At 51.9% G+C, this 21,651-nt stretch overlaps 10 protein-coding genes across 10 annotated transcripts; 5 read left to right on the forward strand and 5 right to left on the reverse strand.

Moving 5' to 3' along the window:
• Positions 1–1,121: 1,121 nt before the first annotated feature.
• On the forward strand, positions 1,122–2,570 carry CCOS01_01989 (uncharacterized protein; the record flags this gene model as incomplete). Its single annotated transcript, XM_060450181.1, has 1 exon — positions 1,122–2,570. The coding sequence occupies one exon, from the start codon at positions 1,122–1,124 to the stop codon at positions 2,568–2,570; it is 1,449 nt and encodes a 482-aa protein (XP_060318831.1).
• An 848-nt stretch (positions 2,571–3,418) lies between these two features.
• On the reverse strand, positions 3,419–5,214 carry CCOS01_01990 (uncharacterized protein; the record flags this gene model as incomplete). Its single annotated transcript, XM_060450182.1, has 4 exons — positions 3,419–4,266; positions 4,325–4,392; positions 4,470–4,858; positions 4,948–5,214. 4 exons carry the CDS (start codon positions 5,212–5,214, stop codon positions 3,419–3,421), a joined length of 1,572 nt encoding a protein of 523 aa, XP_060318832.1.
• A 1,360-nt stretch (positions 5,215–6,574) lies between these two features.
• Positions 6,575–7,100, reverse strand: CCOS01_01991 (uncharacterized protein; the record flags this gene model as incomplete). Its single annotated transcript, XM_060450183.1, has 2 exons — positions 6,575–6,767; positions 6,979–7,100. 2 exons carry the CDS (start codon positions 7,098–7,100, stop codon positions 6,575–6,577), a joined length of 315 nt encoding a protein of 104 aa, XP_060318833.1.
• A 1,252-nt stretch (positions 7,101–8,352) lies between these two features.
• On the forward strand, positions 8,353–8,547 carry CCOS01_01992 (2OG-Fe(II)oxygenase superfamily protein; the record flags this gene model as incomplete). Its single annotated transcript, XM_060450184.1, has 1 exon — positions 8,353–8,547. One exon carries the CDS (start codon positions 8,353–8,355, stop codon positions 8,545–8,547), a length of 195 nt encoding a protein of 64 aa, XP_060318834.1.
• A 1,029-nt stretch (positions 8,548–9,576) lies between these two features.
• Positions 9,577–10,016, forward strand: CCOS01_01993 (uncharacterized protein; the record flags this gene model as incomplete). Its single annotated transcript, XM_060450185.1, has 2 exons — positions 9,577–9,667; positions 9,727–10,016. The coding sequence occupies 2 exons, from the start codon at positions 9,577–9,579 to the stop codon at positions 10,014–10,016; spliced, it is 381 nt and encodes a 126-aa protein (XP_060318835.1).
• A 966-nt stretch (positions 10,017–10,982) lies between these two features.
• CCOS01_01994 (alcohol dehydrogenase GroES-like domain-containing protein) lies at positions 10,983–12,071 on the forward strand (the record flags this gene model as incomplete). The annotated part of the gene is made up of 1 exon (XM_060450186.1): positions 10,983–12,071. The coding sequence occupies one exon, from the start codon at positions 10,983–10,985 to the stop codon at positions 12,069–12,071; it is 1,089 nt and encodes a 362-aa protein (XP_060318836.1).
• Positions 12,072–12,693: 622 nt separating this feature from the next.
• Positions 12,694–13,443, reverse strand: CCOS01_01995 (uncharacterized protein; the record flags this gene model as incomplete). Its single annotated transcript, XM_060450187.1, has 1 exon — positions 12,694–13,443. The coding sequence occupies one exon, from the start codon at positions 13,441–13,443 to the stop codon at positions 12,694–12,696; it is 750 nt and encodes a 249-aa protein (XP_060318837.1).
• A 725-nt stretch (positions 13,444–14,168) lies between these two features.
• CCOS01_01996 (glycosyl hydrolase family 43) lies at positions 14,169–15,782 on the reverse strand (the record flags this gene model as incomplete). The annotated part of the gene is made up of 1 exon (XM_060450188.1): positions 14,169–15,782. One exon carries the CDS (start codon positions 15,780–15,782, stop codon positions 14,169–14,171), a length of 1,614 nt encoding a protein of 537 aa, XP_060318838.1.
• Positions 15,783–16,430: 648 nt separating this feature from the next.
• On the reverse strand, positions 16,431–17,948 carry CCOS01_01997 (FAD binding domain-containing protein; the record flags this gene model as incomplete). Its single annotated transcript, XM_060450189.1, has 1 exon — positions 16,431–17,948. One exon carries the CDS (start codon positions 17,946–17,948, stop codon positions 16,431–16,433), a length of 1,518 nt encoding a protein of 505 aa, XP_060318839.1.
• Positions 17,949–19,388: 1,440 nt separating this feature from the next.
• CCOS01_01998 (YkgB) lies at positions 19,389–21,029 on the forward strand (the record flags this gene model as incomplete). Its single annotated transcript, XM_060450190.1, has 3 exons — positions 19,389–19,777; positions 19,989–20,463; positions 20,691–21,029. The coding sequence occupies 3 exons, from the start codon at positions 19,389–19,391 to the stop codon at positions 21,027–21,029; spliced, it is 1,203 nt and encodes a 400-aa protein (XP_060318840.1).
• Between the last annotated feature and the right edge of the window lie 622 nt (positions 21,030–21,651).

Raw genomic sequence — 21,651 nt, forward strand, 5'->3', positions numbered from 1 at the left:
GATGACTTTATGTGCTGTTTGGTTTCTTGTATGTATACGTCGGTGATGTCTCTTTGAATGTTGGCGAATTGCGAGACTGGCGACAAATGAGTTGTTGATAGAGGCAAGGAAAGCGAATATGAAAGTAAGACGGTTTCTCCTCTTCTGTTTGCTACAGAGAAGGGAGAATGCAGCTAATTTATAGCCATGTGTAACAATCAGCTATCCGGGTGACTCAATTCTTGACCATAAGCATCACGTGGTACAGAAATGAGGAAATGGACCTTTGCGTTTTCTAAATGTTTCGGAGATAGATTTGAAGTATACCTTACTAAAACACCTTGTTCGCTGGAGAAGCTACATGTAGGTACCTGATCAAACGCGCGCTCTTTGGCCCCAAATGAGAGGTTTGCGTCAGTTACACTCAGTTGTTTCGAGGCAAAGTAAGTAGGTACTTCGAGATATTTGAGCACGATTGAAGGTAATCAGCGCTGGCCATCTGATACTTCTTTCTACCTTCCGCAAATCGTTTTGGATAAATATGTTTTTAGATCAGGTAGTTTGGCAACGCTACGTTATCTTTCAAGGGGAAGGTCGATAATATTTGTGGTACCTTGTCGCTCTGGCCTCAACATTACCTGCCGGAAATCTCGCATCGAAGCTTTGGCTATGCTACATTGCCAATACAATGGGGATATATGCACAGTGATGAGTTTTTTGGTTATGTTGTCAGTTTATTAGCACCCGGCGGCGCTGTTTGTCTTCAGTGTGATTGTAAAAACACCCTACCGTCTCAAATGTATCTACCTAGGATACCTGAAGACGACAATCTCATTGAAGCTGTCTCTGCATTGTGTAAACCAATGCCCATACGATTACAAACAAGCTACTTTATGTTTGTATCTCGCAGCTCCTTCTTCGCAGCCTTGAAGCTGAACAGAGTGCGAGGTCTACCCACATATATAGGTATTGGTTTACCTCGTACAATACCTACACATGCTACACTCTTCATCACGATCAATCGCTTTCAAACATGTAGGGGATTGAGAAAAGCTGATTCTCTGGTATTGCTGTTCTTTGATTGTAGACTCCAGTGAGAGGTTTCTCTGTTCAACGAGTACTTAGAATCTTGTCACGCTGAAATGAGCGCTTTATCTATCTTGACTCCCTCTGATGCCTCTGATCTCGAGAACAAGGGTCTCCTGGGTCCTCGTACTGGGAGGGGCACTCGGCTGATCCATAACCGGCGTCTCAATGCCCAGGCTGACAATGAATATCAGCACATCTCGCTCGATACACCCCTCACTTCTTTGAATGCCTTTACTGAATTCCCCGAGTTTCTAATCTCGTATGCTACTTTGATCCACGTTGGTTTCACTGATCGGAGAGCCACGAACATCTGGGAGAAGTGGACAAATTGGCCCTCCACAGGTCCCAGCCGTGAGATTGACCCTCCGCGAGGTAATCCTCAGGTGACTTTCTTTGACTTCATCATCGGTCGTTTCTCTGGGTTACCGGACACGTGGACTGACAATGACCCGAACTGGCTCACTCTTTTGAGTGGCTACGGTCTGAATCACGAGACACAGCTCGCGATTATGGATCCGATGTTCAAGTACACTCGCCTCACGATGTCATGCCTCGACTGGGCCAAAGATACAATCAGAATGCGATTTGAAGCTCTCCGCGATATGCAAAGAGCCTCCAGATTGAGAGATTCTGGCTTAATCAACCTGGTCTCTCTCACAGGTCCCGCCAGCTTCGGCATTCAGACTCGCAACGCTCACACCCGCGCTGAGTCTTCTCAGACAGGACAAGGCTCCCTTGGTGGAGGAAGTTCTGCCTCCAGTCGGGGGGGCCGTCTCAATCGATCCTCTTCCAGTGTTCAGAGGGATGGAACCCGCGGTGTAGCAGCTGGAAGCTCCCGGTCCGCGTCTGCCATCGCAGCTCGGAATGCCCCTGGTTTCACGATATTATTCAAGGGAGTTGAACACCACCGAGTTGCCAATCTCTTGAATGTCAATGGCCAGATCGACCGCATCAGCCCTCTCCGAAGCTGGGCGCCGACAGACTTCAGTGGCCATGGCGAGCTCTACTACTTCACGCCCGACTACAAGGTGGCCGAGCGATACGCCGCATTCGCAAAACGGCGTGGCCATAATCTGGCGGTTTGCATTGTCTCCATAGCGATTCCGAATTCCGCCATCGAGCAGATGGATTCTCCAGAGCTTCTACGCACCTTCTGGCCCAGCCCGGAATGGAAGGAGCTCATTTGGACTTGTCGGCGCGGTCAGATCCATCCGAGACATCTCCGCAAGTACAAGCTGGCGACCATTGTAATTGGCACTATATCTTCCCGCCCGAACGCCTTGTATGAAACCATGCAATCCCCCGCGGGGATCACTTCCGACTTCGTTCTCAAGGTCGACGACATGAACCCGAATTCTGCACCTGCGACTCAATTTGTTTTCAGCGCTGAAGAAGGCGAGGAGTTCTTCAGAGAGCATGTGGGACGTAACATTCGCGTTACCCCCTTCACCAGATCCGATCTTGAAGAATGGGTGAATGACTTTCGTCGATCGCTGTCCTAGACACTTGTTTCAGTACTTGCCTTTCTCTGTATGAGACAGTATCAATATTGCTATCGGAAAAGTTGGATACAAGCACTGTGGGTGCGCAGCATGCGTACTCTTTCGAAGCAGTGTGGACCTGAGTGAGTAAGTCGAAGCTCCCACACCTGGTCTGCTGTTTTGAGTACTAGCGTTCTGACCTTCGGAATAAGAGCTTAGGCTAATGGCGGATTTTGGTAGGCATTGCTATCTTAGTTTATAGCTTCGTCTTTTAAGGATGACTAACTGGATCTGGTGGACTGAGAAAATTAAAACAGGATAAACTGGAAGAAGGCGTTCATAATTTACATAAGAAGCAGACCAACTCAATTTACACTCTTTTACAACAGTATGAATCGTAATGTAGCTGATTGTTTGATCTAAGTGTGTTCGGGAGTTGATGACTGCACTGCCCTTGGAACCATAGAGACGACAATGTGCAATTCTTCAAAGCTTTACTGGAATACTTTACGTCTCTTATTGATTTCTTAGTTCATTCCACATATCATCATGCCATTGAGCAGTAGTAAGCTTTGGGCCGATCAAACGGGTATCTTGCTTACGTCAATACTAACGAAAACTAAGGTAACCTGAAAATTCAGACGTGATGAACTCCTAGAGTGTTGAGTAAAAATGGAGTTTACCTCTAGTACTGTTCATACTCAACTTACTTCCTGGTACTGGTAGACCTCAGCCACACTGCGTATGTTATTTGGACGTGTGATAGCATATGGGCGACCATACACAAGTTTCCAGACAAGGTGTCAATACGAAGATAAGTATGTACTGAAAATTATGTATTCGCTGAACTGAAGTCCGTGCTTCTCTTACTATGATTTTGTCGATAGCCGCTTTTCCGCCGTTGTCGTATGAGTGGGCTCAGCTCCGAACTTGCCCCCATTCATAGAAAGAGGCCTGGCCTGTCGGTTCCCCATCCACTCCCACGGTGACCCAGGCGGAGATGAGTGCCGATTATTATACGATCTCCGTGTAAACCCAGCTTCAACGTCATAATCTCTTGAAGTCGGAGACATCCCGTCATGAAGAAGCGGCACCTCTCCGCTTGTCACCCTCCTCATCTCCGCAATCGTCGAAGGCCGCAGCGTCATGCTCTCGTCCCGCGGAATCATCCTCCCCCGCCTCGACGTCGTCCACGTTCTCGCCTCATACGATAGCTGAAACTCCATCGTCTTCATGATCCCCGAGGACGGCGGCTCGGCCGCTGCCCCGTCTGACGATATAGTCGATGTGGTGAGCGTGGGATCAGCAGTAAGACAATCGAAGCCGCCGCCGCTGGCCCCTGACCCGCGCCGTAACGGAAAGGCCCACGACGACCGACTCCTTGGCGGCGGCACCGGCCGCACCTGATTTGCCTGTGGGCCGGAGGAGATCCGGGATTCGTATGAAAAGTCGTCGAACCGCAGACGTAGTACGTCGTTTTTAGATGTGCCCCCGCTTCGGAACTCGTGTTGCCTCCTCTCTGTTCTGTCCGATAGCGCCATTGAGTCGTTTGTGATTGTTGGAAGGTCCCGTGTTCGCCAGATGCCCCTTTCGTATCCCCGCCGTTGCCTTTTCCCGAGAAGGTGTCGAACCAGCGGGGACAGAGCCGGTGCACAGGCTGCAGCTATGCCAATACCGGGCTCGATGTTGCTCCAGATGGCGAGATATGCTGTGTCGCCTTGGAAAAGTAAGTAAATGACTAAGCCTGGCTATAGGGTAGCTTTCTTGAGACATACGCAGAAAGTTTTCCTGGTTGAGCAATGCTGGAACAGCTACTGCGCGCACTATGGTCGCAATGCTCGCTCTAAAGAAGACGGGAGGTGATTGGTGAGTCCAGAAGCTTTTGCGTATGGTGGTACACGAACAGGCAGGGCGACATACATGGATGCGAAGCCTAGCAGGAGAATGACTAGTAGCTTCGTCTTTAGGCGCATCTGCAGGGACCAGACAATCAACAACGGCAGAATGCCAAAGGTCCAGTCCGCGAGACAGTTCAGAATCGCGAGGGTGTATGTGCAGCCAAGCACCACGCTATCTGAGAAGCAGCTGCCTGGTGTCCGAGGGCCCACGTCCCAGAATACGTGAAGCGGTCTGCACTGGAAGATGACAAGGACGAAGTACAGGGACCCGAACACGAATGTCGAACAGAGGAGTATTCGAAGTGTCCAAATGTGTAAAGGTACAATGGCAATGCTGAGCAACAGTAGGCCAACGCAGACTTTCAGGAGCAGAGTAGTTATCAGATAAAGGAGTTCGCCGGCGAAGAAAAGCTGCAGATAGAGTATCAGCTCTCTAGTGCGCATAAAGTGGAAAGACTTCAAGCTTGTTGGTTCACCGTTAAGAAGTCGTCTACACATACCTGAAGAGCTATCCTTCTGTCCTCTGGCGAAAACTCTACAGCATCATGTCCAGACCCATGGAAGACTGCTGCGATATCCGTAAGAAGATACGCGGTGAATGTAATCTGGACCAAGCATATGAGCTTGTCATCGAGAGTGAAGACCCGTGTCAGGAAGAGCCTCGAGTAGATGCGCAGCGGCACTGCAACCCACGTGAGGCAGAGGCAAAAGATGGCGACCGCGATAACGCGACGAGGTCGGTGCGGGTCAATGTCGACGTCTACCATGCCGCGACATGAGGTTGATCGTACCTGATGATTGCCACTGCTGCATCAGGGAAATTGCGGCAGGGGCAAGAAAGGACAATCAGAAGGAAAACAAGGTAAGAAGATCTAGGGAGCCAAACTCGGCCGTATTCGATGGCATGCGATCCGTAGGGACGGCACCCTAATGAAAGAAGGTCGGGTTACGCAAGGATCGGAACCATCCTCTCTCCTGGATGCGGGGATGGGGGGTCCGCTTGAGCTCAAAAGAACGTAGAGACAAAAGTCCAGATAGAAAGAATAGACTTTGAACCGGCACCTGGCTCAAGCTTTTCGATCGGCACCACGCCTAGAGGCCACGGGCCGGGTATTGACGTCGGAAAGTCTGATGGGCGTGGGTACCATCTCGCCTTCTGAAGATCAGTTATCCACATCATGACAAAGGGTGTCCCCAATGAAATCCAAATGGGTAGTCTCCATGAAACGTGGGATAAGCTCGCCCAAAGCTTGAGCTAATTACTGACAGCTGGGAAGAAAGAGGAATTGGCGCGTGCTCCTCTAAGCCCAAAATGCAAGGTGGCATTGTGCGAAATGCGACCATTCATCCAAAGTCACTCGCCCTACCCGTTCTAGTCGTCCCTTGTGTGCTCCTCTACCTTGATCCAATAGGCTTCTCACTCGATTGTTTTGGGCTGATGTCGTAAATAGTCTAGGTTTTGTCGAGCCTCTAATGCAATTGCAAACGGATTAGCACGGAGCAAATGCAGAAATTTCAGGTACGCTGCAGCCATGCACGACGATCAGATGGAATGTGGAGGGGTGCCACGGCTCATATCACAAAAAAGACATCATAAATGATATGATTGAAGGGGCGAAGAACTCATGGTTTGAGACATTTACTTGTCAGCTTTCCATCTTGGGACGGTGGCTTGAAGTTTGTAGAGATATTGGGGCTCTAGTCTATTTGAAAAGTCGACGGAACAGGCAATAAATACGAACTTGCACTGGCGTCAGACGATCTGGACCTTTTGCCCCGCGCGCGACTTTTCTCCCCCAGCCTCTGATATCGAGCTTACGTCCAGCTCAGCCACGCCGCGCAGTACTGGCGCGTCTCCAAAGGTGCCAAAATCACCGAGGTCATCCGCTGCCTGTTTCTCAGGAATGGGCACGATACGATGGAATGCGAGATACGTCGAGCCAGATACGAGACATCCCACAAAACAGAACAACTGGTATAGTCTCCCACACCCAACCAAACTTCGCTAGGTGCCTTGGCTCTTTCCGCTAACCCGTAAATGAATATCTAGGCTCCAAGCACCCAAGAAACGGCCGCCCGCAGATTTTAACCTCTGTTCTACCAGTAATCGCTGGCGGATGAGTCGCTTTACAGGCCGGTAAGCTCCATGGTCCGCTTGCGGATGAGGAAGTCATCGGCAAACATGATTCCCTTGAGCGGACCGAGGAAGACATTGAAGCTGCCGACCACGGTTAGAAAGTTGCCGGCACTGTTAAGCAGTGACAAGGGCTGCATGACGAAGACGAAGACGACGGTCAGAAATCCCCCGACGGATCGTAAACTATCGCGGTAGCAGCGCGGCTAGATCGATACCCGCGACTCCGCAGTTGAAGGCAACGACCATGCCAAACTACGATAGCATGAAAGCGATCCTGGCGAAAACGGCCCCAGCCCGGTCGCCGAAATTAGCCTCGTTCTTGCGCACAGCATCTAGGAAGGCGTAGGGCTGCTATAGCAGCATCCCTTCGTTGGGGTAGAGCGTTGCCGCGCACGATGTGCAGATAATACCGATACAGGCCACAATGATGGTTCCCAAGGGTTCCATGATTAGCTGAGCGAGGACTTGGTCCCCTGGTTCCCGTGCAAAGCTGGTGTAGTCGGACTGAGACCACATATGCTTAGCGATACCTCCAGTTTAGCCGTAACCACGGCTACGACAGCCCAGCCTAAGTCTCCCCCTTGCGCAGGCTTGATTCCAGAGACCTTGCTTACATCTGCAAGAATGGCGCCTCCACCGCCCGCACGAGCTGTGCCCCAGATCGATAGCATAAAACGGCTGTCACCACCGTGGTCGAGGCGGAGAGTCACGGCTTGCGATGGTTTTCTGTGCTGAACCACACTAATGGCAAACAGAGCAGGAAGTACAGGATGAAGGAGATGAGGTCATAGACTTTCCTCGTCCCGTCCGCAAGCTCAGAATCCAAATTGAGGTGCGATAACCAGACGCAGGTCAATAGGACCTTCAATCATTAGCTCCCATACCACGTGTTGGTGGCTGTCCATTCAAAAGACTCGGATGGCCTGGTCGCGAGATTAGTCCACACAGCCTCAAATCTTGTTTGCACTGGGAAAGTTAAGGTAAGATTTAAGGTCTAGACTTACCATGGGAAACAGATAACCCCGTACACCCCAATTCTGCTTCATCCAAAGCGGAAACCCGATATGCCACTTTGCGCCAGGGTGGCCTCCAGCTGTGCACACAAACCCAACAAAGGTGTGAGCGACGACGATTGCAATCATCGATTGCTTTAGCCACATCAGCTTACGGATCGTTGCCTCTAGTTCTACGCGGAATGGGCTAAATCGCTTACCCAGACGTTCAGTCCCAAGGAAATCGGGAAGAACCCGTCGTCTACCTAAGCGCCTATATTGAAAGATCCGGGGACCGTCAATAACCCCACAAACTCCCAAGGACTGTAGGCTCGACGGCATGGAGGCAATGGACGGGTATCTTTCTTGACATAGATGTCCAAGTCAGTATCTGTATCTTGATTTAAGGTACTTCTACGCACCGAATTAGACGGCGGCTCCGTGACAAAGAAGACGTCATTGTTGCAAACAAGACCTGAAGATGGGGAAAATTCAGGATAGGTCAAGATCTAAATTCTAGAAGATCAGGGCTTTTTCTTCTCTGTTGACCCTTTCTCAGATCTGAGCGAAGCCTTCAACTAGGCCTAAGACACGCAGAAAGACTAGGGAGCAGTTGAAGTCCGTCAGCATCTGCCTGCCGACCTACCTGGTCTCCGGGACAATCTATACGCCTATCACACAAAGCTCTTGAGGCTCTTGCGCCGGATCACTTCGCATTCGCGCTCCACCTGCCTAGAGAATACTTCGATGGGTATGTCAAGCGGCCAGAAGCGAGAATGCGCATTCTCCACTCCCTTGAGCAAAACCACTCGGTAGACGAGCAGAACGATATCAGCACACACACTGACGTTGAATGCCTCACCATTGTGACTCAAGACTCTTCTGACAGTCTCGAAGTACTCAGCAAGTCCGGCCACTGGGTCAAGGCGGACCCCATCCCCGGTGCACTCATTGTCAACATTGCCGACTGATTCATGAGACAGACAAAGGACTTCTTCGTATCAATTATCCACAGAGTCATCAATCAGAGTGGGAGTGGGAGGCATTCTGCTCCGTTGTTTTTTTGGACTTGATAGAGCGAAGGTCTTGGAAACTGTGCCAACATGGGTGAGTGAGAGCAGTATCAGGAAATGCCCCGTCATGACTGGAGAGAATATCGTTCCTGGAGCACGAATAGACAGAAAAGTAGCGGGATTTCGACCTCAAACACATCGGATGAGACTCACGTATTGCAAGGACCCGTTTGTGAAAGATCCGTCTCCCTAAGTGTGCTTCGGTAACGTGTGCAGTCTCAGGAAGAAATATTCAAAGGCTCTTTAAACCACGACGGGCAGGTTCAGAAGACGGAATTCCTTGCGGACTAGCTAAACGATCCATAACAGTGTCGATGTAGGATGGCAGCTATTAGTGAACAAGCTGGATTACTGATAATATAAGCCCTTGTTCAAGCATAGTGGGTCACCCACTGCTTCTCTGGGAGTTTACAGTTCGGCGTTAAATCCAGTAAGTATTGCTTAAGCAGCTTGACATTAAATAAGGTTTATTGGTCCTGAATCTGGCGTATAGCCGAAGGAGACGGAGTCATAACTTCCGTCGGGCTGGGACAGCATCAGAATCCTGGGAACGAGACATCAGACGTGACCAGCTTCGACTTGGTAACACACAATCAATTAATCAAATAATAAGCGCAAAAGCCCAGAACGCAAATGATTCTCTTTTTAGACTTGAAGAACTTTTCCAACGACGAAACGATATTTTCAATACTTCAGTGATGTCGTTGTGGTCTGTGTGATCGGAACGAGCGGGCGTCTTGCAGCCCACTTAGTACAAAGCTTAGCACTTCAAAAGGGGGAAAAGCGAATGCGACATTCGACTTTCAACTCCTAGCTGTTTCTTAGAGTTTCCTTCAATTTAATTGAACTTCGAACAGTAATAGTATTCAATGCCGCGATTTCGTGCTGGGTCCGGTATACTTAAGCCCACACCAATCCGGTCTTTCAATGCATGTCAGATGTTATGGTCACATCTCGTTCAAGGCGATTGAAGCAAACATCAAATCAATCGCTCCTCATAACAATCACTACTTCATCAGTTAGTCAAACATTCTCCCAATACTCAAGAACCGGACTTGCATTCCTAACATTCCACAGTGCATCTCAAGACAGCAACCATCTTGTTCGCCCTGTCTAGCACAGTCTTGGCCGAATATATCACCGTCTTCCACGCCAGCTGTTCACCAGCACCACCTGCCGCGTACAATGACAGCCTGCGCAACTGGAGGCAGAGAATCTGTGAGACGGAGTTGAAGGGGAGCTACTACGACGAGGGCGACCAGTGCCAGGTGGTGGATCCCGTTACTGCGGACACCAAGAAGGTCTACCACCCAACCCTTGGCGCAGCAGGTCAGCCCAACATTAAGACGAGATGCACCTGGTCATGATGGGGTATTGAGAAAGGAACGTAGAGCCCTACAACTAGACTCGCAATTAATTGCGCCCTTAGCGTTCTTATCAAAACGTGTATAATATTGAAGAGAACCCGGGTCTGTATCCAGCGCGATCTCGATGGCGGATGCATCTCAGGATCCCGCTCGGCACGGTGGGTCTAGGTGGAGTTGAGCCCACAGATCTAGCTTGCCTCACACCGATGTCACCGAGGGTGTAAAGCTCCGATGCACTCTCACCGGACGAAACTGTTGTGATGATTTCAAGGTTACATCACCGTACTTGAGACAGCGGTAATCGGCCGACGTCGTAACTTGGGTTTGCATATGGCGACGGGACATCGACTTCACACATTTGTGAACTTTTCCAAACTCACCGACATTTACCAGTTTACCACTAGCAACCAATAGACTTGAAGTTCTAACCGATGCTGTAAGTGTGAGAAGATCGAATTCTGGTACTGCATAATGTTCACCATCGTTGACATGTCAGTTACATGGCAGAGAAGTGGCAGACATCGACGATACTACAATTTTTCCGAAAGCTTACATGCTGAATGGGGTCCGATACCGTTCATGTGCTCCCGGACCAGCGTTTCTGAATGGGCCACTTTTATGACACTATGAGGCTGCAAAGTCCGTCAAACTGTTCCACTTGACGTAACTATCATTGGACCCTGTGACGCTGATATTGCATTCCGCATCACATCTGATGAGCGTCTATTATGACGTTTCACAGACAAAATCGGTCACCGGTTGACGGTCTCGCCAGCCTATAAGTATTGAAAGACATCAAAGACAAAGAGGTTCTTGTGAACTCATTTTCTGGTCACCCTATTAAACCCCATTTTTGGTATCTTCCAATTGCATTGAGCCAAACATACCCAATCCTGAGTAACAACAACATTGCGACATCGCTACTGATTGCGACATCGCTACTGATTGGTTCAACCTCCTTCCAACATGGCAGACCAGATCCCCCAACAAATGCGCGCCGCGGCAATCAAAGACTTCAACAAAGGCTATGAGGTAAAGGATGTAAACGTCCCGACCGACCTCGGCCCAAACGACGTCCTCGTCAAGATTGCCGCCGCAGGCTACTGCCACACAGATCTCCAGGTCCAGCAGGGTGTCTACGCCTCGGCCGGCGCAAAACCAGGCCTTGTCGGCTCCCACGAACCCGCCGGCACCATCATCAGGCTCGGTTCCGAAGCAGGCAAGCAGGGTCTTCAAGTCGGTGACCGTGTCGGTTCTATCAACACCTATGGCTGCTGCGGCAAGTGCAACTCGTGCAACCAAGGGAGACAGGTATGCGATAACCTCGTCGGCATGCTGGGACTTACCCTGGACGGCGGGTTCGCGCAGTACATGAAAGCCGACGCCCGTGTCGTCGCCAAGATTCCCGAATCCATCCCTTGGGCCGAGGCCGCGCCCTTGTTCTGCGCTGGCGCAACGGTCTACGGCGCGCTGTGTGCCGCGCAGGGGCAGAAGGGCCAGTGGCTTGCTATCGTGGGTATCGGTGGCCTGGGACACCTCGGTGTGCAATACGCCAAGGCGTTGGGATACAAAGTCATCGTCATCGACAACAGACAAGAAGGACTCGACCTAGCCAACGATGTGCCCTCACACCTCAAGCCCGATTGCACGTACCTCATCGACACAGAGGAGTCTCAGAAGAAGGTTGTTGAAGAGCTCCAGACTTCATTCTATGATACCAACCCCGGCGTCGACCGCGTCGTCATCACCACCGAGGCACGGCCGCTTGTGAGGTTCGGACAGCAATTCTTGCGCAAGGGTGGTGTGCTGGTCGATGTCGGTCTTCCCGCCGATGGGCCTTTTGAGGTCGATCCCTTTGCGCTGAATTTCAAGGAGCAGACTATCCGTGGTGCGTTGATATGCACTCCTGAACGGAGCAGGGAGATGGTGGAGTTGCATGCAAAGAATGGTTGCAAAACGCACATTGAGAAGACGTACGATGTTGAACAGGCTAACGAGATGGCGGAGCACTATTTATCTAATCAGCTCAAGGGCCGCTTGTGCATGGTTTTCTAGGGGGCTAAGAGGACGAGCAGAGGTTCGGTATAATTATAGCAGCTTGCTTGAATATCAGATGAATGAGGTGATGATACAAAAAGCCTTCACATGGGCCTGCTGATGCACCGGATGTGCGAAGGCCCTTGCCAATAGTTCAGAGATTCCATCTAGGGAGGACGCAAGTGAATGCTCGTAATTATTGCATTTGGCTGAGTCCTCTCGTCGGTGGCCAGATCAAAGCCGTTCAGGTCGTCCCAGAATGCACGCAGTTCTTTTGACAAGACAGTGCTGGTGGATCGAGACATGGCGTTCCAGGTGTCAGTCTGCCACATGTAGACATTGTCAATAGGTATACGACGCAGGGAAGAAGCTCACAGAGGCCAACTGCTGTTAGGGTCAAAAGGATGAATTACTGAAATCTGCCCCTCCCTCGAAGTATACTCTCTGCGCTCTATATATGCTCGAGCTGCTCCTTTGTTGCTCAGACCTCCCTCGTCGGTCCTATGCTAGCCCCTATCCGGGCAGAGCCTGACAGACATTGAGTATATTCTGAGCTGCGTGATGTAACATGTGACATGAAGTGTTGTATGACCTCTAGATACCATGTGTAGGTAGTTTTACTGTTGAGGCCGAACATTTATCAAGACATTGTCTCTTTTCCCGTGGGTCCTATCGCCGGCGGACGCGTGTAAGAAGACCAGTCAACAAGCCCAGGCCCGTGGAGGGTCTCGTACAACGCAGTGGCGTAACATGCCAGGTAATATTCGAAGCCGACGTATCTCTTCGAACTGCCATCAATCTCAGGGTACCCGTCTTCATTCTGTGGCTCATAACTCTGCACGGTGTCTGGAGTCCAAGAACCATCTACGACTGCGATAACCATTGGAGGAAGTAACAATCGGAACATTGGATGGCCAGTGTATGCGTTGTCTGCATTCTGGAATTGAACAACGGTGGCGAGAATTTGCTTGTCGACGTATAGAAAGAAGCGGAAACGAGGTAGTTCTGCCCCTGTTTTGCTCCAGAAGAAGCCGTCCCCGGCGGGAATGTTCTGAGTCGAAGTCCATTGATTGAAGTGTCGCCTAAGGTCCTGTCTCGAGGCATTCTCAAGGGTGGCACGATCCTCAATAACATGAAAATCGAGATACTGTTCTAACAGCTCAGCTCGGCGAGTCTTGACGAGCCATTCATGGGCAAAGTCCTTGAGCTGCGACAGGTAGCGGACCCAGAGATCTTCATCATCGTAGGTACAACGATAAATGACGAAGCCCCAGGTGGGATAATTGAGGTCTCTCATGTCTTCGCAAGTCCTCCTGAACGCGTCAAGTTTCCAGTCAGAGCGATGCCTAGGTAGCTCTTCGATTTTGCGCGTGGCGAAATATTCTTCCATGCTGTGAGACGTGGCTGGCGACTCTTAGGGTTGTGCGATAGTTTCCGGTAAAGGCTAGGCGAAACTGTGCCGCAGGATGGATGCTGTTGGAAGTTGTTGTCAACCAGAAAAGAGGGCGCTACCTGTTTTTAAAGCGGTTGGTGATAAAGATGGGGCTTAACATCCTAAGCAAGCAATACACCGCGCACCATCCCTGTCCACGTAGGCGTTCTTGGCAGCATACGCAGTGTTGGTTTTCCCCTGCTCGCAATAAGCTCTTACGGCATGGTCAACCGACTGCTCCCTTTGGTGTAAGATTTGCTTTGACTTGCGTCCCAGAAGGAAGCCTGACTACTTTGAAATAGGGCTAGGGGGAAGTTCTAGGCCAAGTCCGATATTCAGGTGCAGCCCGAAGAATGACAGAACATCAATGCCTCCGCTACTCGTCGACCAGCTTGTCTTGGCGATGAATCTTTTTCGTCTGAGGCATGTCGTGAACAGCATCATTTGTGTGTCTGCTTTACTCGACACGATCGAATTTCAGCCATAGGAGCTCATTGATTCGAAGACTTGGAACGCCTATTACATGAGACTGCATCGTTCTACCAAAACCGAATGTTTCGAGATATTCATTTCAAATAGGCATTTCAGTCCAGAACCGTTTGATTCTGCCATGCCTTGCCAAAATTTGACGTACAATATAAGGCCAGCGCCCTCGTACAGACGGAGACGATAGGGAATCTTTATTAAATATCATAACGGTCGGTCTCATCATGAACAGGACGGTACGTAAAATAATCAAAAGCCGCACGTCTAGCAGTCCCATTCAAATCAGACGCAGCAACACCAACAAAAGCACCCGTAAAGCTTCCATGCGCCTGGTGCCCACCACATTCATCCGAAATGATGGAAGCATCGTACACCGGACCAATAGCCTTGAGTTCCTCGCCCTCGAGAGCATAGTAGAACTGAAGCTTCGGCCCGCGAATCGTCAGCGCGAGTTTCACCTTGCCCGTATCAGGCAGCGCAACCGCCTCGGGAAACGGCATCGTGAGGTCGCTATCGGGCCACGAAGCCTCAGAGCTCTGAATCAACAGCTCGCGCTTCCCGTCCTCGTGCGCGGTGACGGTCAGGTAGAAGAAGTTGTAGCGGCAGTAGTACGCTGTCAACCCTGCGAACTCGCGCTCATCGGTGGGCGCAAAGTCGACGGTGGTCTCAGCGTCGTAGGAGAAGTGTGTCTGCCTGCGAGCGACGAGCGCCTGCTCGAACCAAGATCCAATCGATTCCCTCCCGATGAGCGTGAGCTTTCCGTCCTCGGTTGAGAAGATGCGCTCGGGTTCCGGCGTCCGCAGCCACTGGAAGTCTTTGGGCAGGCCGTTCTCAAATGTGTATTTCTTCTCCGCCCAGTACGAAGTATCATCTCTGGTACCAGGTACCTCGACGTACAGAGACGGTACGGGGCCGTTCTTGACGTAGAGCCAGTCATCGTCACCCCAGTACGCCTCCTGGATCGCGGTCTCGCGTCCAAGAACGCACCGCCTCTTCTCCGTCGTGGGACGCCCCGTCAGGTGAACCATGTAGGTCTTTCCGTCGGGCGTGTCCACAATATCGCCGTGGCCAGCGCGTTGAAGCGCCGCATCGGGCGCGTCCTTTGACGTTATGACGTATTTTTGCGGGTGAAGCTCGTACGGACCCCAGAGATCGCGGGAACGAGCGAGGGTGCAGGCGTGCTCGTACGCCGTGCCACCCTCGGCGGTTAGGAGGTAATACCATCCGTTGCGTTTATATAGATGCGGGCCCTCCACGAGAGCCAGCTCGGTGCCGCGGAAAATGTTCTTCTTTGGGCCGATGAGCTTTCCGGCTTTCGGGTCGAACTCCTGGAGCACGATGCCAGTGAAGGCGTGGAAGCGGCGGCGGTGGTCCCACATCATATTGACGAACCACTTGCGGCCGTCGTCATCGTGGAAGAGGGACGGGTCGAAGCCGGACGAGTTGATGTAGAACGGGTCGGACCAGGGCCCTTCAATGGCTGGCGCGCTGACAATGTAGTTGTGGGTGTCCTTGAAGGAGCCGTCTTTACGCTTGACATCGGTGAAGACCAGCCAGAACTTCTCGCCGTCGTGAGAAAGGCAAGGGGCCCAGACACCACAGCTGTCTGGGTCCCCTCGCATGTCGAGCTGACTCTTGCGACTCAAGGGTCTTGTGACGAGCTCCCAGTTTGCCAGATCCTTCGAGTGGTGAATTTGGACGCCGGGAAACCATTCAAAGGTTGATGTCGCGATGTAGTAATCATCTCCGACTCTCAATATCGAAGGATCCGGGTTGAACCCGGGAAGAATTGGATTCCTAACTTGAGGCATTGTGAACTCGGAGTTTGAAGAACAACTGGTATTGGTGATCAATGCAAGAAATCAGGCGCAAATCAACAGCCAACTTTGGGAAACAAAGAATGAGGTTAATATTTATCAAAGATGGCTCTCCAAAGCCCAACTTAGCCAAGAGTGAGTTGAGCCTTTGAGATGATTTGACCCCACGCCTCCACAAGTTGCATTTAGCCGGGGCTGAGTGATTCGTGAGAATGCCGACCGAAGGAACTCCACTTGTGTGTTTTTGTGGACTGTGGATTTTACCCCGCGGAAATGGAGGGGAGAACTTGGAGAAGCATCATGCTCTTCTCCGCACACAGTAAGCTACGCGTGAACGCGACTCATACTGGAGAGCATGGACACCTTAGACGGAGAGTTTTTGAAACCTCATCGCTAACGAGCATGCGAATAATAGAAACGAAGGTGGAGGCCTCGAACGAGGTTTCAGTCGAGACGTGGACATCGCATGCTCACAATTGAAACTACGTCACTGGAACGGATTGTTGGCACTGGTTCTGGAAGAAGATTGGAAAGTGAAATCAAAGCTTTGGTAATTTGTTCGAAATAATTGGTATTCTGTCAATTTTTCCCCTGCTGTTCCCAAAGTATATCCAAGAATCATGAAAAGTCTACTAACACCGCTCAAGGAAGGGGGATAGCCTGCTTGTGGTTGACAAAGACACCCTCGGGGTCGTAGACAGTCTTGAGCTGCTTGAGACGGTCAAAGTTGGAGCCGTAGAGACGGGAGCTCCACTCGGCCTCAGAGAGCTCGGTATCGGCATAGTTGACGAAGCCACGGAGGGGAGCGCCACCGGCAACGAGAGCATCCTCGAAGGGCTTGATGAGTCCCTTCATGTAGGTGGTGCCGTCGGCGGGGTAGGAGGTAGCATCAACGGAGTTGGCCTCCCAGCGGATGAGCCAGAGGTTCTTGCCGTGGGCGTAGGCGGTGTCGGCATCGGCGATGTCGCGAGAGACGCCGCCCCAGAGGTCGAGGAAGCCGGACTTGCGGAGGTCGGTGCGGTTGAAGGCGATGGTGGTGCTCTCGTATAGGGTCTTGGCCTGAGCCTCGGTCAAGGGGTGGTCGGTGGTAATGGTCAGGGCCTGGGTATAGAAGGAGCGGCCACCGAGGGTACCGCCGTTGGGCTGGTTCATGCCGGCGCCGGCGACGGCGACCTCCATGTCCCAGAAAGGGAGCTCGGTCTTTGCGACGGTGGCGTTGCTGCCGATGGCCTTGAGAGCGGTGACAAGGGGTGCAATGACGGTGTCAAAGTCGGCAGGGTTGCCGTAAAAGTAGCCGGTGCCGGTGTAAGGGGGGCCGCTGAGGGACCAGCGGAGAGCGAGCTCATCGGGGCAGTCCTTGGAGAGGGAGAAGTCCTGGATGGCGATGACGGCCTTGGCAGCGGCTGTAGAGTCGAGTTGGCCGCCGTTAATGGTGAAGTTGACGGCTGTCTCGAAAAGGGGCTTGTGGGTGTTGGTGGTCACAGAGAGAAGGACACCATAGGAGGCACCGGCACCCTGAGCAGCCCAGAAGAGGTCAGAGCCCTTAGCGGCGTTGACGATGGTGCCGTTGTACAGCATGTACTCGACAGACTCGAGGTTGTCCATGGGAGTACCAAGGTGGCGGGAAGAAGAGCCGTATCCGCCACCGATGCTGGAGCCAGCGAGACCGACGTGAGCACCGCGGACGTGGGGGAAGTGACGGCCGTGGTTGTCCCAGAGGTACTTGAGGACGGGGCCAACGTGGGTACCACCGCCGTAGGTGAGACGGTTGGTGGCAGCGTCAAAGGAGACGGAGTTGAAAGCAGCCATGCTAATCACCAGACTCCCCGGGTTTCCGAAGCCGTAGGCCTGGAAGGAATGGGCAGCGCCGAGGGGAGACGCCGAAGTGGAAGCATTCCGGGCGCAGTCAAGAGACAGGGCGACTTGGTCCTTGTTCTCGGGGAATGAGATGGCGGCCGGGTCGACCTTGATACGCTTCTGGAAGCCGGTGGTCTCATCGGCCCAGGTGGCATCGGTGCTGATGACGTTGCGAACACCGGCGGTCGTCAAGCAAGACTGGAGAGCGGCGGCCTTGTTCTCGGCCTGCGCGCTGACGAGAGCGGGAGAAGCACAAAGGAGTGTAGCGACGGCTAAGCGTCTAAGAGAGAATGTGGAATCCATAGCTGTAGTATGTACAGGTCTATACAGCCTGGTAATAAAGAAACGAATGTAAGGATCAAAAGATGGAGATCTTGAAGACTTGAGCTGTGAGGCTTAAAGACAGGAGTCTGTAATCAGTATCCGAGCCTGTACACGGGTTCGTCTTATACTTAGCGCGGGATATATGGGACCATCCCATTGAGGGTCTCCCTCTAAAGACTCATACGGATATTCTCGTAGAGACGCCTTGGGGAATGGCAATCGGTCTCGGATCCTCGGCCGTCGCCTTACACTCGATATCCGTCTCAAAGTCAAATATCTCTTGAAGCCAGGGCCACGGTGCTACCCGATCTTGGCGTCTGTCCCCTCCCTGACTTAGCGTTGTTCCACTTTCAACGACTCCACGACCCATTCATTGAGACTCGAAAGCCAGGGAGAAGTATCAATCACGCCTTGTTTAATCATATCAATCAATCTGGTTCTGTATTAGGTCTTGGCGCTGACCGCTCAGCCTCTTGACCTACTCAAAGCAGAGAACCTTGTCCGGGTGATTCACCCCATGAAGCAGGCCAAACCTAGCTCCCAAGCGTCTTCTCTATGTCGCCGTCATTCTGGAACCGGAGCCCGTCCCCCTTTTCGGCACTACCGACCACCCCGGCGCCCGTTTTTTAAGGTTTTGTCATTGGGGCGCAAAAAGGCGCCAGATGTCTTCAGACCAGGCACAGCAGGCGTAGCGTGTAGCAGCGGCAATAGTCGACACCGAGGGGAATGGCAAACGCCAACTGTTGGCCCCCACACACTCGCGGAGTTTTGACCCTTACCACCTTGGGGAGTACACGCGGAGTTTAGCTCTTGACCGTTATAGCATTCACCACACTGCTTGGTCTTGGCGATGAGGCGTCTTGTTAAACAACCTTCGAAAAGCGAGTCAGAAGAACTGAGGAACGACAGGCAAAAACTGGAGGGCCCCTGAAATCTCCGTGAATACCGGCACCTTGGGCAGAAGAGTCTTGGCAGGTTCAGTTGGGAAGTCGGGCTTTGCAATTGCGACTCTGAAGCTCGGGGCCATCCGATTGCACTCATTACCTTTTTGGTTTGTATATTAACAGGTTTCGAATCCCCTCAGGTTCACGATCCTAGATGAGGGAGAACTATTGCGAAGACTTGGCAGACTAGGAAGCAGAAATTCTAATCGCTCTTTTCAGCAAAAGACTTGGACTAAAAGAGTCCGAATCCACTCATTCTCATCCTTCACATCGCCAACCTCGTTTGCAGTTAAATCGCCGTTTACCCACCCCTCGGTTGCGATTGACCTGCCTGTTTTCTACCTCACCACATTCGCTCATTACACCACAATCCACTCATTTTGCTTATCCTTTCCCATTCACTCACTTGAGCACATTCTTTTCTCTCATATCGACCCTTTTTCCGCTTACACGATCGGCTTCTAATCCATCCGCCATGCGCACCTCACCCATGAAGAGCCTCTTGGCAGGTTCCGCCTTTCTAGCGGCCTCCTGCAACGCCGTCACCCTTTACGCGGCTGATTCGGGCGGAAATGTCACAACCCTTTCCCTCACCACCGGCGCCAACGCGAGCTTATCCGTGGCCTCCAAGTCGGCAGACTGCGAGGTGAACCCAGCCTGGCTCACCCTGGACTCGGCCAACCGTATCCTCTATTGCCTCGACCGGGGCTCCAACTCGGTTCCCAACGGCTCACTAAACTCCTTCTCTATCGGGGATGGAGGCGCCCTGACCCGCATCGCTCGCATCCCGGCGCCCGCCAGCGGTGTCGCTGGTGAGATTGTCACCACCGAGTCTGGTGCTCGCGGTTATGTTACTGCTTCATAGTAAGTCCCAAATTGCCAACGTCGAAATAAGCACTGCTGTTGTGTCCGTGTGTCGTTTGTTTTGGCGCTTCCGGTGGGATAGTTAAGCGTCGCTGGGAAAACTTCCGCAAGGCCTCCCACCGGCTATTCGGACTTTGACCTGCAACTCAATCTGTACCTTAAAGACATTAAACAAAAGTCATGTTTCAAGCTAACACGATGTCTCAACTAGCAACAAGAGCGCAGTTTCCGTCATCGCCCTGGGCGATAAGGGAGCTCTCCCCGGCACCGCGCCGCTCCAGGAGTTCTACCCAACCCTCGAGAAGCCCGGCCCGGTGACCGCCCGTCAGGATCTCAGCTACCTTCATCACGTTATTATCGACCCCAAGAACCAGTACGTTCTCCTCGCCGACCTCGGCGGTGACCGGGTCCGCGTCTACACCAAGGACCCGAACAGCGTCGCCCCGATCAAGGAAGTCGACGGCCTTGTCACCGGCCCCGGCGTCGGGCCCCGCCACGGTGTCTTCAAGACCATGGCCAACGGCGACGTCGTCTTCTTCTTCAACGGCGAGCTCGACCAAAACATTTACTCCTACAAGGTCGAGTACAAGGAGACCGGCCTCGCCTTCACCAAGATCTCGTCCATCCCCTCCGTCAACGCCGACTACCCTGCCACCAAGGCCCCGACAAGCGAGATTGCCATCACTGTGAGTTTGAGTTCTTTTTCATCTGTTCTGGGTCTCCATTTCCTATTTTGTTTTTTGTGAAAAACCCACCCCCTGCACTGTCGCAGATCTTTTTCTAGGCTTTATTTCAATCCTGGGTCGGCCCCCACGGCCTTATGCATCTCCCAAATTAGGGCCAGCGGGCGCATTCTACATCCGGATTGGTAATGATCGTGGTTGTGGAACTCTTTGACTGACAATTCACCCAGCCCGACCAAAAGTTCATCATCGTCTCGAACCGCGATGTCTCGTTCCGCGACTCCCCCGTCCTCGGCTCCGGCCCCTCAGACACGATGTCCACCTTCGCCATCAAGGACGACGGCTCCCTCGAGTTGGTGCAGCTTGCCCCCTCCGGCGGCTGGTCTCCCCGCCAGTTCTCCATCAACAAGGCCGGCGACCTCATCGCTGTCGGTCACCAGAACAACCGCACCGTTGTCATCTGGAAGCGCGACCTCGTCTCGGGTAAGATCATCACCGAGGCTGAGGGTGGTAAGGTTGGTCAGGTCACTCTCACTGGTGCTGTTGTTGCCACCATCTTTGATGAGTAGTGGATGTGCAATAGCAAAGCTCAGAAATCTAGGCCTCAACTAGAAAAATAAATAAAAACACAAAAATGTCAACCAGGCTCCATTGTTTCCAAAATTGAGATATCCGAAAATTAGTGATGTTTTCGGCGATTCATGTATCCGTCAGTAATACTACCAGCACAATGACGGGAAAACGTTCGCTAGATTGGGAAATGTTGCGGCGATAGCTGCAGCCCAGGTCAAATTAGTTATCGAGCCTCGAACCTTACTAGAATGTCTATTATCTGGGGCTTGAAGCGCATCTCACAAAACTTGGGGCCGGGGCCCGGGAGTACCTTACGACGTAAAAATGCCGACAAAAGCTAGGATTCTCATATTCATAATTAACGTAAACGCCCTTACACTTGGAGAAATTGACTGGGGAAATTGACTGACCATTTGATATTGAAGCGATAAGATTGAGTAAGTTCAAGCAAACTACAACTCTAGTGCTTTCAGATGAACCACCGATTACCTTAGTAATTACATGACTTATACATACATCCAGGATTCAAGGCACACTCGGAGTTTCCATAGACATCAGGAACTCAACTCTTGCTTGGCGCAATCTCTGCAGAGTGATATGTGTGGTCCTGCTGCCAAA

The sequence above is a fragment of the Colletotrichum costaricense genome, assembly GCF_030867565.1.
Source record: "Colletotrichum costaricense strain IMI 309622 chromosome Unknown Scaffold_2.1, whole genome shotgun sequence".
In the NCBI taxonomy this organism is placed as follows: domain Eukaryota; kingdom Fungi; phylum Ascomycota; class Sordariomycetes; order Glomerellales; family Glomerellaceae; genus Colletotrichum; species Colletotrichum costaricense.